The 16,800-nt window shown below is 47.3% G+C and overlaps 1 protein-coding gene across 1 annotated transcript in view; it reads right to left on the bottom strand.

Annotated features, from left to right (window-relative positions):
* Positions 1 to 528: 528 nt before the first annotated feature.
* Positions 529 to 16,800, bottom strand: part of Znf407 (zinc finger protein 407) — a 395,230-nt gene continuing 378,958 nt past the window's right edge. Inside the window, exon 9 of the mRNA XM_052201474.1 lies at positions 529 to 2,924. Coding sequence (XP_052057434.1) covers positions 1,585 to 2,924 — 1,340 coding nt within the window. The 3' untranslated portion in view covers positions 529 to 1,584. The remainder of the gene's footprint in view (positions 2,925 to 16,800) is intronic.

Raw genomic sequence — 16,800 nt, 5'->3', positions numbered from 1 at the left:
TGGAGAGGTGATCAAGAAGAAATATCTCCACTGGAAAACACCCCATCCCCCTTTCCACATGTATGCGGAACCTGGAGAGGGCCATCACTTTGTAAAGGTCACCTCTATCCTGATAACAAACGGGAGTTGATCCTGTCACTGTTTGGCAAAGATGCTGTAAGAGGAGCCGAGGGGCCCTGCCATTTTTAGGAAGCAGGAACAGTCACACTTAGCTAATTGACTCAGTGTCAAAGATCAACTTTTACGTTTTCTTATCTTTTCCTTGAAGGGTAGGTGGACAGAGGGACACAGCTCGAGGCAAAGCAACCAGAAGGCCAGAGGCCAGTCCCCATGCTTCTTCCCGTCGCCTTAGGGAGGGATGTGAAGGGAGCTCACCCTGACAGACTGCTCCCTATCCTGAACCATGACGGACTGTGCCCAAACCTTGATGCAACGTCACTGGGCTGCAGGCATCGTCTACTGTGTATGAAAGTGGTTAGAGTAGAGGAGGGCCTTCCATGGCAGGCTGGCACTCAGTATATCACCACCTTTAGTTTAACGCTATAATTTTATTTCAAAGAAAACAACAAGAACAATTCTGCTTCTGAGGAACGGGGCTATTTTACAATTTTGAAAACAAGACAAAAAGAGCAATGGAATCAAGAAGGTCACCTGCAGAAGACCACCTGCACCCCACAGTGCGGGGACCCGCCATGGGGCAGGCCGTGCGGGGGGAGAGAGGAGGGGTGGCGGCTGCTGCGATGGTCAAGGTCAGCCTTCCCATACTCTGAAAGTCACAAAAAAATCCTGCAAAAACGATACTGATACAAACAAATATTTCATATAAAAAACAATGAATGATATCTTTCATAGTGGACATTTCATGTATAGATGTTATGGTATGAAAAGAATTCAGAATGAGAATTGTCTCAACCCAGGTGGACTGTAACTGAAGAAAAATTTCAAGCCTTTTCTTAAACCCCAGATGAGAGATTTCTCTTGTGCAGAATGGCTATGGCGAAGGAATCCCCTAAAATATTTGCAGAGAGGAAATTTATACATAAAATGAATTAACAGGCTTCCTTTGGTCTGGGAACACCATTATCTTAAACTTAAAATAACAATAAAAATAATGTGTTCACTGCTTCAAGATCACCGTGTTGACTGCTTGGTAGTTCCGATTTTAATCGACTGTGGGAGGAGGCGCAGAACTGCAGGAGCCGTAGCAGGGGTTGGCGACTATTTCCCATAGGTGACGCCATCTTTTGATGACTAAACAGGGAACTTACATGGGAGAAAAAAACAGGAAAAACTGCTTCTCACAACAGTGGTGCTTGGGGGAGGGGGCCGGGGCCATCAGCAGAGGGCCCAGTGACCAGCCCTATGGCACAGGCTCATGCTGTCTACCCCTCTTAGTAGGCTGCTGGGCAACCTAGGTGTAGGCTTGGCTTTCTGCCCTCCGTGGGTGCCTTTTTAGTGGCCGATGTTACCCCTGCCTGAAGGGCTTGTTCAGCACACCTCCAAAGTAAACATGACACAGTTCAATGGCCTCCGGGCGGCCCAAGTCGGTCCTGCACACTGCCCGTGCCGGCATGGAGGCCCGCCTCATGCCTCTCGGAGCTCAGTGCTTTCTCTTTGGCTCTGGATCACTGTGGCTGCCGGGGAGCCATCCTGGGTATAGATGACCATGCTTGTCAACTGTTCCGTGTTGCCTGCACCCACAGCCTCAGCACCGAGTGCAGCCCCGGCCTGCAGGATCTCTGGAGAGCTGGCGGTCTCTATGACAGTGTGGGAGTAAACCCCCGCATCTTCCTGTACACCCGGAGGCAGCTCTGTCACGATGTAGTGTGTGGCGCCCTCGGGGAAGTTGCTATTGGATTCACGGACCATGGCTTGGACCAGCTCTTCTGTTACAATGATCTGAGAGATCTCTCCTTCTGACTCTACCAGGTCCATGTGCTCGGCTGGCACACGCAGGCCATGGGTCTCAGCCTCCTGCATGATGAACTGGGAGCCTTCTCCAGCCACCATGTGGACAGCGCCCTCCTCATTCACGATCACTTGAGTGACGCCGTCCTTTATCAGCTGGCTGGCTGCAGCCGTGTCACAGACAGCGAACTGGAGGACTCCCTGAACCATCTTCTTGAAGGCCACCTGGGCTCGCTCCTGAGACGTGATGATGGCCGAGGGACGGACAACCTGAGTCAGTACTTCCATGGCTGCTGGGCTCTCCTGAACATCTTGGAACAACTGAGCCTCCGCGGCCTCTGTCCTGGCATGGTCATGGGCTGCTTCCTGGCTGGGCAGCTGGATCAGCACGTCCTTGTGGCTGGGCCTACCTTTCTCCTCATGCGCCGCTCTGCTCTCCACCTCTCCCAACTCGGTGACAGCACACAGCAGTGCATCTAAGGCTGAGGAGTTGTCAGACGGAGGGACGCCAGCCTCAGAGAGACTTAAGATCTCCTGCTTGGTGACCTGCTGTATGACAGCGGCACCTGGGCTGAGGGCCTCATCCACACTGTGACTTTCCATGGAACCCCCCATGACGACCACCTGGGTGGCTCCGTCTGCCAACTGCTCGGGGAGGATGGGTCCAGGTACCACACTGCCCACATGCGACCCATTTTGACTTGTGGCAATGACCTGCCCATGTTCTGTGATGTGTACCACCCTGGCCACTTGGCCAGCCATCGCCAGTGTCTGCAGCGTGGCCGCAGCAGTCTCTTCCACAGAGGCATCCAGGGCAAACTCCCCATCATAGCCCTGGATGATGATGACCTGCTCGACCTGCTCAGGGGATGGAGCCTGTCTCTTGCTGCTCCTCAAGGACTTCTCCTTGACAGGCGACTCCTCTGCCAGGGTGGCTGCAGTGAAGGGGCTGTCTGTCTCCACAAAGGTGGCTCCTTGCCCTTTCAGGCGGCACTCATAGGACTTGGACACAATGCCTGTGGGAGACAGAGACCAGTTAGAGAGTGGAAAGAGAACTTCAAGATTCAACTTAGCCAGCAGTCCCAGTAAAGGATGTGTGGCCCTTTCTGCAGAGGCCAAGGAGTCTGCACTCGACACCTCAGGAGGCCGCTCACTAGTGTGTACCTTTACAGGCTGTTTCAAGATCTACTCCTTCCCATAATCATGGACAGCTGCACATACCCAACTCTTTGCAGGGTTGCTGCTGTGTCTGTCCCGGGGTGGGATACAGACAGCTCCTTCAGTGTGATGGTTAATACTGTCAACTCAACAGCATCTCCAATTACCACAGCCAAACCTCCGGACATGCCTCTGAAGGACTATCTGAATGAAGTTAGCCTCTGAGCATGTCTGTGAGGGATTTTTGAGTCAGGGTAACAGAGGTAGAAAGCACCACCTTGACTGTAGGAGATGCCATTCCACGGGCTAGGGACCTGGACTGAACAAAATGGAGAAGGTGAGGTGATTCCCGGCTTCCTGACAGCACCTGCATGTGACCAGCAGCTACAAGCTCCCGACACCACGCCTTCCTGGCCATGAGGGACTGCGTCTTCTTTAAGTTGTTTCCTGTCAGGCATTGTGTCACGGCAGTGAGAAAACCACTGCACTTGGTCCTTCTCATGTGCAACAGCAGGAACAAACAGGAAAGCCAGGAGGAGGATCTTTTAACCCAAAGGAAACCTTTTCTTAATGCACCAATATCAAGGACAGTATATTTGTTTAACCAATAAAGATAATGAAAGCTTTACACATTGAATTAAAAAGTATGTTACAATAAATGCAGCTGTAAGAGTTCATGGCAAGAAGTATTTACTGAACCAAAGCGAGAGGCAGCCCAGCGTGGCTGTGGGGAGCCGTGCGGGCTGAGCGCTGTTAGGTCCAGGCACAGAAATGCAAAGGGCCTGGGCCCTTGGAGTCTGGAAGCAGGCCTCTCAGAGTAGGTAAATGGCAGGCTCTGAGGGCCCAGGTAACACTTCATCCCATCGGTTCAGTTCAGGTGCTCAGCATGGGGAAGGAGACAGAGTCACCGAAGCATTGCCTGCTGACGTTACCAGTGGCTCGGACACCATGGAAGGCAGTGCCCAGCATGGAAGAGGAGACATAGTCCTCAGAGTTTTATCTGAGCACAATGGGTCAGACACAGTGGACGCCAGAGGGCAAGCACATTGCAGAGATGAACAAATCCCACACCGGGGCCATAGAGGTAACGGGTCTGCGGAAGAACCGCGGGCTGGGCCTCCAAGGACACAAGACCCTGGATGGTGAGGCAGAGAGCTGTGCGAAGGCAAAGCACCGGTTCCTGGGCATGCTCACATGCCCCATGCCACAGCGGCGGTGCCGAGCAGCCTGTTCAATGCTTCTGAACAGACAGACGAGCACTGTGACACAGGGCAGCCGAGCAAATGTTTCCATGCCAACCTCAAGTCCCTCCTAGTGAGAGCACAGTGGCTCTTCTGAAAACGCAGCGAGGCCCCGGGTGTGGGCAGTGCTGACAAAGGTGAACACTCATCCTCTTGTGGGATGAGGACAGGGAGGATGAGTAGTGGAGAAGACAGACGGGGAACCCTAATAACCACCTGACAGTGGGTGCAGCTCTGCCCTGCCAGTCTCCCAGGGCCACGAGCCAAGGGCTGAGCTGTCTGCCAGGAAGTCAAGGTATATGGTGGATGTGGGGCGCACACATGTACACCTTCATGACGTCACCTAGATGTCCGTAACTCAACAGGGTACGAAGGGGTGGGAACCAGCTGCGGTTTCCATGGAGAATAGACTCTGATTACAGTTCCGGTTTTCTCACCTCCCCTCACACCTGTGTTTAGCACTCCATCAGCAGCATCTCCAGTTCTGACACAACTCTCTTACACTCTCAATGAACTGTGCAGAGCCTATTTCTTTATTTTTTTTATGAGCTTTATTCTTCTTATCAGGGGTACAAGGGAGACAGGATCGAGACTTGAAGCTCACAATTTATTGCTGGCCTCCCCGAAAAACAGCAGTCTTGATGGTGTACTCCAAGAAAGGTTTCTTTTTTTTTTGTTTGTTTTTTTGTTTTTTTCCCAAGACCAAGTTAATTTGAGCACTGGGCCCTGCCAGGGCCTTTGGGTAGGAACAGTGGCCCTGGATGTGGAAGTATTCACTAGCTGGCTTTGTAGTTGTTGGAGAACTCTCTTGGCTGTGGGCCTCAGAAGGCTTATTGAGTTGTGTCAACTAGAGCAGCACCACTCCCAGATGCTCCTTCTTAGGGCTTACTTCGTAGCCACAGTATACTGTGTCAGGAAGATGCTGTTTAGACTGGTGCAGCAAGGAACACTGGGAGAGGAGACTGTGATAGCTAAAGGTCAACTTAGCTTCCCCACAAGGGTTCTTGACGTCCATGAGTTTAGCCAAAACACCACTGTACCTTGCTCTTTCCGTCACCCCCACAGTGAGAATGGAGCACCTCCCTGTGAGGGAGGACAACTACATCGGCTGCTGGGATAGGAGCTTCTCAGGCCTTTCACCCAAGGCTATGGAGGAAACCCTACAGGAGTCTTTATGGGAGACCGCTTGTGCCTGTGGGCTCCTGATTCCTCACCCAAGCTTCTTCCCACTTTGCACAAAACAAAGCCCCTCATTTGCCTAGACCAGTGCATTGCTCTATGGACACAGGAGTCTGGGTGATAACGTGAGAGTGGTCAGTCTGAGGATGCTAAGAAACAGGTCGAGCACGAGTAGGCTCATGGCCAGGTCTCCATGGCTTCACCTGAGCTCATGCTGTCCGTTCACCTCTCACCTGTTCTCAGTCTTCTTCTCTGAGAGGTCAGGCTGTGTCAGTGTCTGAAGAGATCCAACACCGAGAAGTGCCACAGACCTGACTGCATCTGTGGCTGGGTTTGAGTGGGCCTGGCTCTTGGTCAGTCCGTCTGTCATCCACCGGGTGGTCCAGCTCATCACCTGGGTCTGCTGGGCTCTCTTCTGGCAAGATGCAATGTCAAAACCCAGCTCTGCCTTTCCAGCCTGGAATGCAGTGTTCTGCTTGCCTTCCTTCATTCGTGGAGTGTGTCTGCTCATCCTGATTTCAAGGTCACACTCTGCAATTCACAGACTGTTTCATTCAACTGGCCTGGCCCCCAGTAATTACAAAAGAAGAGAATATTGCCTTTATAGTAAAAATCAGGAGAAACCATACAAGTTGGGGGAAATGAGAAACATCTTAGAAGGCAAGAAAGAGCACTGGCCTGGGCCCCAGCAATCACAGTGCTCACGAGAAAATGGAAGGGAAATGTCTTGAGTACAGGATGATCCTTTGAATCCCTTGCAGCATTGATAATTATGATTCTGAACTACTTGCTCAGTTCATTTGAATCCAGAGATGGGTTAAGCTACTTCCAGACCATTAAAGTAAACTGTGTGGGTAAATACTGCTGTCAGTTGGTTCTGTGATGAAGCTTAATGTTGCCAACATCTTAACCTCCGGCAGTGCGGCCCCAGCCAGTCCATCCTAGTTCATAAATGGGAGTGCGGGTCTGTCTTTTGATTCAGCAATTTAATAACTTCGAGTGCTGTCAGTACTGCTTTGAAAAATAGCACCTATAAAATGTAACAGCCTCAATCAGATTGAAAAAGATTCACCCATTGAAGATTCTTCCATTTCAACCATAATGAATTAATGTGGAGCGATGCAGAAGTTCAAGTGTCATTTAAACGAATGTGAATCTCTACTGTAACTTTAGATTCCAGAATGTGATGGGCACATGAGCTCTTTCTAGTGAAAACGGACTGTGGCGCTCACCAGTGCAGATGGCCACACGGTGCGGCGTCGCCGGACAGGGCAGCCTTCAGGTTTTATCCCAGAGGTCTCGTTATGGCTGTAGCTTCAACAAGCATGCAGATCTTTAGTGGCCTGCGGCTGCCTGGCTAGCATTTGTGCTCTACTTATTTTCACGGCACACTGTTGGATTTCCGAGCAACGGCAGCGACGTGCCTAACCTTTGAGCCTGTTTCCAACAGGGCAAAGAGTCATGTGCAGAAGTTGGGAGTGCAGTTAAAGGGCAGCCCCGCCCATGGTTTGAGACCCTTTATTGCTTATCCGCCCCCACGTATAGAGATACTGCTAATGTCTAAATGCTAAGAAGCGTTACTAACTCAGATGGTAATAAAGGTGGGTCTTTTTTTTTTTTTTTCCTTGAGATCTGTTTTCAATGAAGTGATTTTGGGGCTAAGCCCTGTTTCAGTAGAACACAGCAACGAAACTGCTGAGCCTTCTGGAAGAGCATGCTCCAGAAATGGAGACGATGGGTAAGTGGTGAGGGCTGGTGGCCCCGAGCCACACCGGGGCCTGCTCCTGTCAGGCTCTGGGCAGCTGGGGGAGGAGCTGTGCACCTGACTCCTTTCTTTGTGTGTGAGCTGGGCTATGGTTACTGTCATCATTTCCCCCACAGAATAAATACCTTATGCTTTTGTTAAGCTTACATTTAATTAAAATGTACAGAATTTGTGCAGTAAACTCAAATGAAACAAATAAAACAAGGGCCCCCCTCTCTTGAAGGCATACGTTGTGAATGAAAAATGTCATTACAGACTAAAAAATTTTGCAGTAAACAGGGCCTACGGAGAGAAGTTTCCCCTGTAATGACATCCATAAACTACACAAATGGCACTTTTAGTGCCATCCTGAATATGGTATTTCTGTGCTCTACACACAGTCTAAATGGTTTGATCATAGAGCATAATACTCCATTGGGTTTATAGAACAATCAATGTTCCATAAAATGATGTATTTATCCAATAGTAGGCTCAGCAGTTACTGGTCTATGACATTGTAGGACACAGGCTTGGGCTCCTCGCAGCACACATGCTGGCTGTAAAACTTATCTAACACCACTTCAACAACTTCATCTCATCTGTGGCAAGTAATTTGTGGAAGCCTCAGCTTGGTTCAAAAAAAAAAAACTTGTAATAAAAATTCATAGAATTTTCAGGAGAATGAAGGCTGATGACAATAGAAAGGTCACATTGTGTCTGCACTCAAGGGGTCAAAGGTTGTCGGCGGTTCTAAAGCTGAAAGTAGATTTCATGCATCGTGTAGCAGATAAAGATGGCATTAAAAAGACGTGTCGTGGGGTGAGGTGCCTGACGCCGGCGAGAGTGTGTTAATATCCTATGTAAACTGCTCTGCAGCTACGAGCCCGTGCTATGTCATAGTGGAGCCGCCCCTGAGCAGTACTAAATGTTTATCTGGTGCTCCGCACACTGCAGAGTCTGTGGTTTAGAGTCCATGTTTTGGTTAAGCCACTAAAGCCTGAAAATGCTGGGTTCTTTCACTGTCATAATTAAAGCACCTTGAATATGAAGTGATCCAAAAAATAATACTTTTCATATAAAAACTTGGGGCACACATGACATTGTGATTCTTAAGCCATGTATAATTTTTCTTGACTTTCATTTTAAGATGTAGTTTTAGAAAGAATGTTAAAAAATCATACTTAATGTCTATTAAAATGAAACAATATTAACAGATTATGCTAATAAATTAGAGCCATATTTTAATGTCACAAAAGCTTATAAGTTTCTCAAGTGAAAGCAGGAAAAATGACAAATTAAAATTCAGTGAAATATAACCTTTTAGAAGTTTAAAGCAGGGAATACATTATTCTCACAATAGCAGCCAGCAATAGTTTAGCCAGTCAAACCGATGTCGATAATTGCTCTGTAATTTATTCATCTTAAAGACAGAAACCATCCTTGGCATCGTGCAGGGTGCCCGCTTCCAGCCTGGCTTAAAGAGTGAGCGCTCTCCAGGCAGCCTGATCCAGTCTGCGTGTGGAAGGGCCTTGCTCTGCACAGCTCCTCACACCACAAACATGTGGGGGAAGCCTTCAAATTCTTGTCAGAAAATCCCAGCCCAGACTGGACTGGGATTAAAAAACAGAGCATGTGCTGGAATAATAGTGACAGAGTGGGATGGAGAAACCTCCTGGCCAACACGGGCCGGTCAGTATCTCATGCTCATTACATCAGAGTTGGAGAGATACACTCTGCCAGGTTACTAAGGTTGACACAGGAAGCAGAAACCAGCCGGATATCTGTGATACAGACTGGAGAATTTAGCATTTTATGTACTTGTTCACAAGGCCATCAGAGCAGCAGGGCTTGTGTCCCAGCACAGGATTGGTCACCCTGGACCTAAAATGAGCCTCAGTGATGTGGCTCACCTCAGCTGTGTTAGATGAACCACAGCAATGACTCCATTCTCCTTACACCAGACATAAGCACACGCAGGCACAGCCTGAAGAACTACAATGGAAGGCATTACTACATCACAGTTTGATGAAGGTCTCTGCTTCCCAAGAGAAATTATTGTCCTTCCCGTAAGAAATTAGCTCAAGTTAAGCCACTGAAAAGCTCTTCAGATATAAGCTCAAATATCAAACTCTGCAGATGTGCCATGCAAGTTTCAGTGAAGGGCACACACAATGGATCAGGACAAGCATTCAGGGCACTACTCGGTTTAACTCCTTTTTCTTAAGTCCCATCAGCATTACACTTCGTGCGGGTGGTGACAGAGATGATTATGAATCACCTCTGAAAAGAATTCTAAGATACCCAGAAAAAAAATGAAGAATAAATTTTATCTCATGTTGGAAATATATACTTGTTCAGGTTTCTAACTTTACCAAGAATAGTCTCTGTGGGCCCAGGTATTTCCATGGGCACTGAAGGGTGACAAAGAATAAAAGACAATATTTTACCTTTAAGGAAATTCTGTATTAGATCAGACCCTTAGGTATATATTATCATTTTCATGCCCGAAGATATGGCAGTAATGGGAGCTGGGCACACAAATCTCACTCAGCGAGGTGAGAGCACGGCCTTTAAGGTTATGTTGTCAGGTTTCGGGGGTGAGGGAAACCAGTGGTTAACTGTTTCTCTGCTGAGCAGACTCTATAAGCTTCATCCATATGTCATGAAATACCAACTATTTAACTGGAAAGTCCACTCATGTGACAGAAACAGTGTCATCGGGTTTCACACAGTGATGAAATGCTACCTTAAAGGTAGACTATAGAATGCTCTGACCTTGTCATTCACTCATCAATGACATTTCTTAAAAACAGCTAGGTGACATACCACCAGATGCACAAATGTCTAAGTCTATTCGAACAAACCAAGGGAGAGGTAGAACCTCCCCCAAGGGAGGAGTCCCGGCAGGCATCAGCAAGTGGAGGAGAGGCAGTGGAGGAAGTCCATGCTTGCACCTGTACAGGTGCCTTCACGTTCTAGACATGATTTTGGGTACATGGGGTCGGGAGCCTGGTCTGTGTTGAGTGTGCTCACATCTCCTTCCTGTGCAGCCTTCCTGGGATCATGAACTACTGGGGACTAAGGCTCTCCTGCTCCTGCACACCACCACCTGGGTAAACATTCTTGCCAGAAGCTCAGGACAGGAGGCCCAGGTACTTTCCATCCTTCTCGGAAGGGAAGCCAAAGGTTTGAGGAGGAGCTGCAGAATTCCAGGCCCACAGTCAGGAGTCCTTCTGAAGATCCGCACGCTCTTCAGGTGGGGAGCACCCATCTGCTCACTGTGAGCCTGCCTGAGTTTGACTTCACTTAACTAGTACAGACATTCTTTTCTGCTTTATGAAATCAGGAAATTAAGAAGCCCAACGACCTTTTCCGAAATGTCCTCTGACAGTTTATAAATGCTCAGTTCAGATAACACAACATCGGGAGACAAGGTCTATTTTTCAAAAGTTGTACGCATTACACATACCTTAAAATTATGTAAATACACAGCTTAGCCAGTGTTGCTGGAGGGCACACCTCTCAGGTTGACTTCAGAGGCTAACAAAGCGATTCCCCTGTCCCCTTTGTTTCCTGACAAACCCTATGAGAAGATTACATTCACTCTCCTAGTAGAGACCCCATCTCCTCCATATTACAGTATCATGCTATCTTTCCTGAGGAAATGAGAGGAAGCAGACATTTGTCTTCATTGCAGACACTTTTGCATGAAGGTAAAAAGCAAAGCACTTCCCAGCAACAGCACAGAGGCACCATTAAAATCAAATTTACAGTAAACAGAACCTACAGCTGGGGTAAAACACTAACTGTTAGTATTTTAATTATCTGCAAAGCTCTTGGAGGTCGAACATCTGCTCCTAGCCAAATGACAGCAGCTGCTTGTGTACACTTAAGACAATGCGGGCTTCTTCCCTACATCTTAAAGTGAGTCATATGGTCTTGGCACATGGCTGCTTTTCCTGTTGATCTGGCTGGGTAGAGAGACTGACATGTCTTGCGGGGGACAGTCCAGCAAGTCTGGTTTCTATGCAGGGAGGACATCCCAAACTAGCAGGAATCCTTGGTCCTGTGAAGTGAACATATTAGAGACAGGGCCAGGTCCCGTGGCCAGCTATAGCTAACAAGACTGTTGATGCACAGTCAGGAGAGGCTGAACAGCATGCTGCAGGACCCTGTGTGATCAGGCACCATGGAAACAGGAGGGAAGAAAGAACAGAGGGCACCTGTCCCTTCTGACATCAACCTGGGTGGCTGAGGGGCAGCTCAGTGCTATGGTTTACCTTGGGTAAGTCCCATGCTGTCCCTTTGGCCTAGTTCATACATTGGCACGGGTAGGTCAGGGCTGGCAGGTGCTGCCATGGTCAACATGGAAAATTAATAGTTAGTCTTTAACCAGTGGCTGTTAAAATCTTTACTTTGTCTTTTTTCTTTTTAAATCTACTATACTTCCTTCCTATTTAAAAAAATAATCACAAAATATCTGTGCCCTGGATCCTAGAGAACTACATACATGCATATGTGCTCTGTGTGTGTATATGTGTGTGTGTGTGTGTGTATGAAATATGAAACTGAGTTAAAAAATTCAAATGACAAACCATGAAGCTTAAACTTTGAAATGAGAGGAGACTACTATTCTCTAAGATGTAAGATGTTTATAAAAACATCTTAAACTGGTTCCATCAGAGGCACATGAGGGGCATGCGTGCCGTCAAGGACACACACGAGCACAAACACAGCCATCCTGAGGGACCTGCTAGGTCTTCAGGTTTCACGCTGCCCCTCCCACTCCTCATACAGAAGCCTTGCACCCACCCATCAAAGGTGCAAGGGTATAAGTGGCCAGGTGAAGGTATGGGCATCAGACAGGGAAACAGCCTCTGTACCCAGGACATCTCCTCTATGGCTGGCGGAGGGAATGCAAGACTTAGCAGAGCTTTAGCTATACTTCACTCCTTACCACCTGTGCAGGTGTTTAAGGGCAGGGCAGCAGGGACTGCAGCAGCTCAGTGGCACACCAGCGCCTGCCCTCTGCCACCACAGAGCCCTAATAACTGCTGTTGTTGCATTATTTTTGTATTTTCCTCATAAATATGGGGGATAATGTTGTTGATGCATCATTCCACCTAACTAACTGATTGGAAACCACATCACTGTCCATTCTGAGATCGTAATGAAGACCACCCTGGGGACTGTGTGCAACTATGCGCAGTGAAGCCATCAACATGCTGACATCTAGCATCTCCTACTCAAACATGGAAGAACAGACATGGCACTGGTGTGATGCTACACATTTATCACCACCATGGAAGGATCAGGGCTCTGGAGATATCATAGTAAAATCTGTACATAAGAGAATATCTATGTCTTTCTCAGGTGTACATCCCTCTAACTTGAAAGTGACCTGTCACCCATGGAGAGACTTGCTTGGGCAATGCCGACGAAGACAGAGGGGAGAATGGTACGTGAAGTGGTACAGCCACACTCACAATGAAAAATATTCACAGTCCAAAAGCCTCCATGTTTCAGGTTGTCCTAGTCGGGGTTTCTATTCCTGCACAAACATCATGACCAAGAAGCAAGTTGGAGAGGAAAGGGTTTATTGAGCTTACACTTCCATGTTGCCGTTCATCACTAAAGGAAGTCAGGACTGGAACTCAAGCAGGTCAGGAAGCAGGAGCTGATGCAGAGGCCATGGAGGGATGTTTCTTACTCGCTTGCTTCCCCTGGCTTGCTCAGCCTGCTCTTATAGAACCCAAGAGCACCAGCCCAAAGGTGGAACCACTCACAAGGGGCCCTCACCACTTGATCACTAACTGAGAAAATGCTCCACAGCTGGATCTCATGGAGGCACTTCCCCAACTGAAGCTCCTTTCTCTGTGATAACTCCAGCCTGTGTCAAGTTGACACACAAAACTAGCCAGTACAGAGGTGAAGGTGCAATCAAGGAACCCTAGGCCTTTCATGGTGACCAGGAGCCCCAGGAGAGTCGACTCCTGACTCTACATATACGTTAGACCTGTGGAAAATAGAGGAAGTGATAAAGCAGGCATACAATGCAAGGTCTATGCCAAGTGCAGAAAAACAAGAGGTTTTGAACTGTGGGATGGGAATGTCTAGACAGCACTTCTGAGGCCTAAGCTCTTAGAACCCTTGGATCCATATAGCCTTTGCAGAGGAAGCCAAGTCTCAAGTGGAGCTCTGGATTAATAATACCTGGATGACTTCTTAAGTGTCCAAGGGTGACTTGCACTAGGTGGGTAGAGCAAGAACTTTGGTTACAGCTCAGGGTGCTGAGTAACTTGAGCTTTGGAGGATGTAGGTAGCGGTCCCACCCCGATGTGCACTTAGAAAACAGGCTAATGTTTGAGAGTAGTGGCTGTGATAACACCCGGCTCTTCGTGGAGCAAATTCCACAGTTCCACAGCCTAGAATGCTTCGTGGAGGTTATGAATGCTTCCCATCATCATAAAGGTACAGTGCCTGGCAGGCTTCCTTGGACACTAGAGGCAGGATGCCCTAAGTCTAAGAAACTGGGTGACTGTCAGCTTTAAGTAGAGCCCAGAGCATGACACTGCTCAGGAGCAGACTAGGGTGGTGGTTGTATGAGGTTGGGTTCCTATCTGTTCTGGGGCAGCGGGTGGTAATAAAGGATGGAATGTGGCTAAACTCCAGTGTAAACTACAATGCTGCTATCTCGGATTCTGGGGCTAGACCAGGATATCTGGAGCAAAATTCTCTACTTTAGAGAAACTCTCCTACTCGTGACAGACCTTGCTCAGTCAATGGGGCAATGGTGGCTAAAGCACATCATTTCCCTTGTGACTTGGGCTCTTATAAACTTGCTGTAATTCAGAGCTCCCTGCTGTGAGTAGATTCTACTGGGATCACGAATTATAAATTAGGAAGGCCTTGGAATGGGTCATCATCTTATAGAAATAGCACTTCTGGGATCTTGCTGGAGCCTGTGTAAGTTGTTCTAGTTGTATGTGGCCACGTTGTACCCATTAGCAGACATGCAAAGTCAGGGATTTAAAAAGAATGGAAGCAAAGATTTCTTTAAAAGGCCAAGCATGCACTCCCTTTGAACAAAACTACTACAGAATTACTTACTGAGCTATGAGGAGAGAATTCTGTCTCTGAACAGAAGAGTTAGACATGGAAAAAGAGCAGAGTCATGAAGAATAATGAAGGAAGATTATTTTTTTTATTTAGATCTCACCAGCACAGGAAAGAACACTAAACAATGTAAGACATTCAGTGGAGTTCAAGGCCAGTATTGAAATAAAGAGGTATTTAGTAAATTCTAAGTTACTCAATAATACTGTTCTTCAATTCTACATATGCTCAGGTTTTACTTTCATTTATATTACTAATTTAAATTTCCTTGGACCAATAATCATCTTAAATACTTAACAAACACAGATATTGACAGTTTACTATATCAACAAGCTAAATATAGACTATAAAAGCCTTTGGTGTATAAGGAATTAATACTCTATTATAGAGAATGGTGTCTCACATTGACCAGAGTAGAAACCCCAGCTTGAAGGATGAATAAGGTCTTTTTCTAGGCAGTGCTAAGCAGTGCAGAAAGCCTTGTGTTATTCTAAGCACGTGGCAGCCCTGGGATCAGTTTGCCAGGGAAGAAAGGTTGTGGCCAGAACAGAGTGAAGAGGGAGGTGTTGTTTCCTTATGGAATACCGAGGGAGGAACTTGAATTTAGGAATCAGAGGGTCACAGGAAGCAATGGGAAGTACAACTAAACATGAGTGTGGAAGGGAATTGCTGGAACTACTACGTCCTTCTAGAGACACACTGAAGGGTGAGACTGAACTCGGAAGCTCTCCTAGCTGTGGGGGTGAGGGAATAAAAAACCAAGGGCACATTGGTTTGCCTGCAACCCGGAAGCTGTCAGCATACCTCCTCTACCTCAAGTACCCACCACACTTATTCTGTTTGTTGACTCATCTTTTAGTTCTGAATGTTCCCTCTGTAGGAACCTTGAAAGTTGGCTAGAGACACTTGTAGACCAAGTTCTCCGCACAAAGGAGGTTTCTTTGCCTCAGATGGACAGAGGGAGAGGATAAGAGACAAAGACAAGAGATAGAGGAAGAAGAAAGGAGGAAGACGAGGAGGATGAGAACAAGGGAGAAGGGAAAGGGGGCAAGGGAGAGGAGCAGGGTGTTTGTCCATGGCCCATAGGCAAATGGTTTATAAAAGTAAAAGCTCCCTAGTTAGGATGAGGTGTTTTACTGGTCACTCTAATTAGGTGAGTCAAAGGGGAATTTTGATTGCTAGACCTTGGTGGCCAGCCTCAGGAGGAGGAAGTAGCCAAGTAAGGAATAAATCTTGTGGGCTAGCTTTAGGGGTGTAATCTAAGCATGACTAGAGTTCTTTCACCATACCCTCAAGTATAAATTCTGCAAAAGAAGGAATCTGGATTGTTCTGCAAGTACTTGGCACAGTGTGTGGCATACTGTATTTTTCTAGTTATTGGCAGAACTGAGGACACTGTGGGAATGCTATGACCCCAGGTCAATCAAGGGTACTGGGAAATTCAGACATGGGGTCATGGGGCATCAGAAGATAGTGGGGATCAATGTGATGCTAAAAAGGAGGCCAGGAAGACGGAGACTGGACTCTGAGAGGCTCTTATACTATTAGAAAGACTATCAATCATCCAGAGGAGGGTCCTGCTGGGAAGGACATGGGGTGGGGTACGCATCAGGTACCACAGCGGAGGCAGGCCACTGTAGACGAACCACCATGGTGACAGTATGGTACAGCTCCTGCTCTGGCCACCGGCCTTTATCACACATGGTCAGTGAATGGTAAACATTCATTCACACATGTTCAGTTTTATGTAATTTCAGGAGACTGGCAATCTGATTAGTGGTTTCATTAGCAAAAGCAAATGAGGGGTTGGTAACTTGAAATGATATTCTCCAAATCGTGGGAATTTTCCTGTTTACTTTTACTTCTGTTCACTATTATAGGATGTCAAGCATTTTGCTGAACAAAAAAAGCTCTGTTCTTTCTTGGAGTAGCAAGGCAATCAGAATGACAGTGCTGAATTAATTCCTCATTTGCTGGCTGAAAGAAACTCAAAGCAGAATTGCCAAAGGGCAAACCAGAGAGAGTGACAGTATGTATCTCAGCTTTTCTATGTGTCCATTTGATTACTGTGTGTGCATGTCTGCATTATCCTGGAGAGCTAACAGTTATCTTATTCAATTACACAGCGCTGGTGTATCTATTAGTAGGGACTAGGGTTGGAAAGTATTAAAAAGATATCTGAAAATGTTAGAAATTCCAAGAAGTACTGCAGATAAATTACATACAATAAAGGAAGAACACCCCTCCCAGGCAGGGAGCCTCTGTGACAGAGGCTTGCTGGACAAAGCTGTCACGGGACACCGGACTGCACGGTGGAACCTTAGGTGTACCGGTGGTTGTCCTTCACTTGGAAGCACCTTCAGTTTGGGGTACAGGGAAACTTTTGTGTTCTGGTTTTCACTTGACATCCATTGGCTAGAATAATACTTGCTCCAATTCTGTCCTGTTGGTAAC

This window comes from Apodemus sylvaticus, chromosome 13 (genome assembly GCF_947179515.1).
Source record: "Apodemus sylvaticus chromosome 13, mApoSyl1.1, whole genome shotgun sequence".
Lineage (NCBI taxonomy): Eukaryota > Metazoa > Chordata > Mammalia > Rodentia > Muridae > Apodemus > Apodemus sylvaticus.
This window is presented reverse-complemented; position numbering and strand designations above follow the sequence as displayed.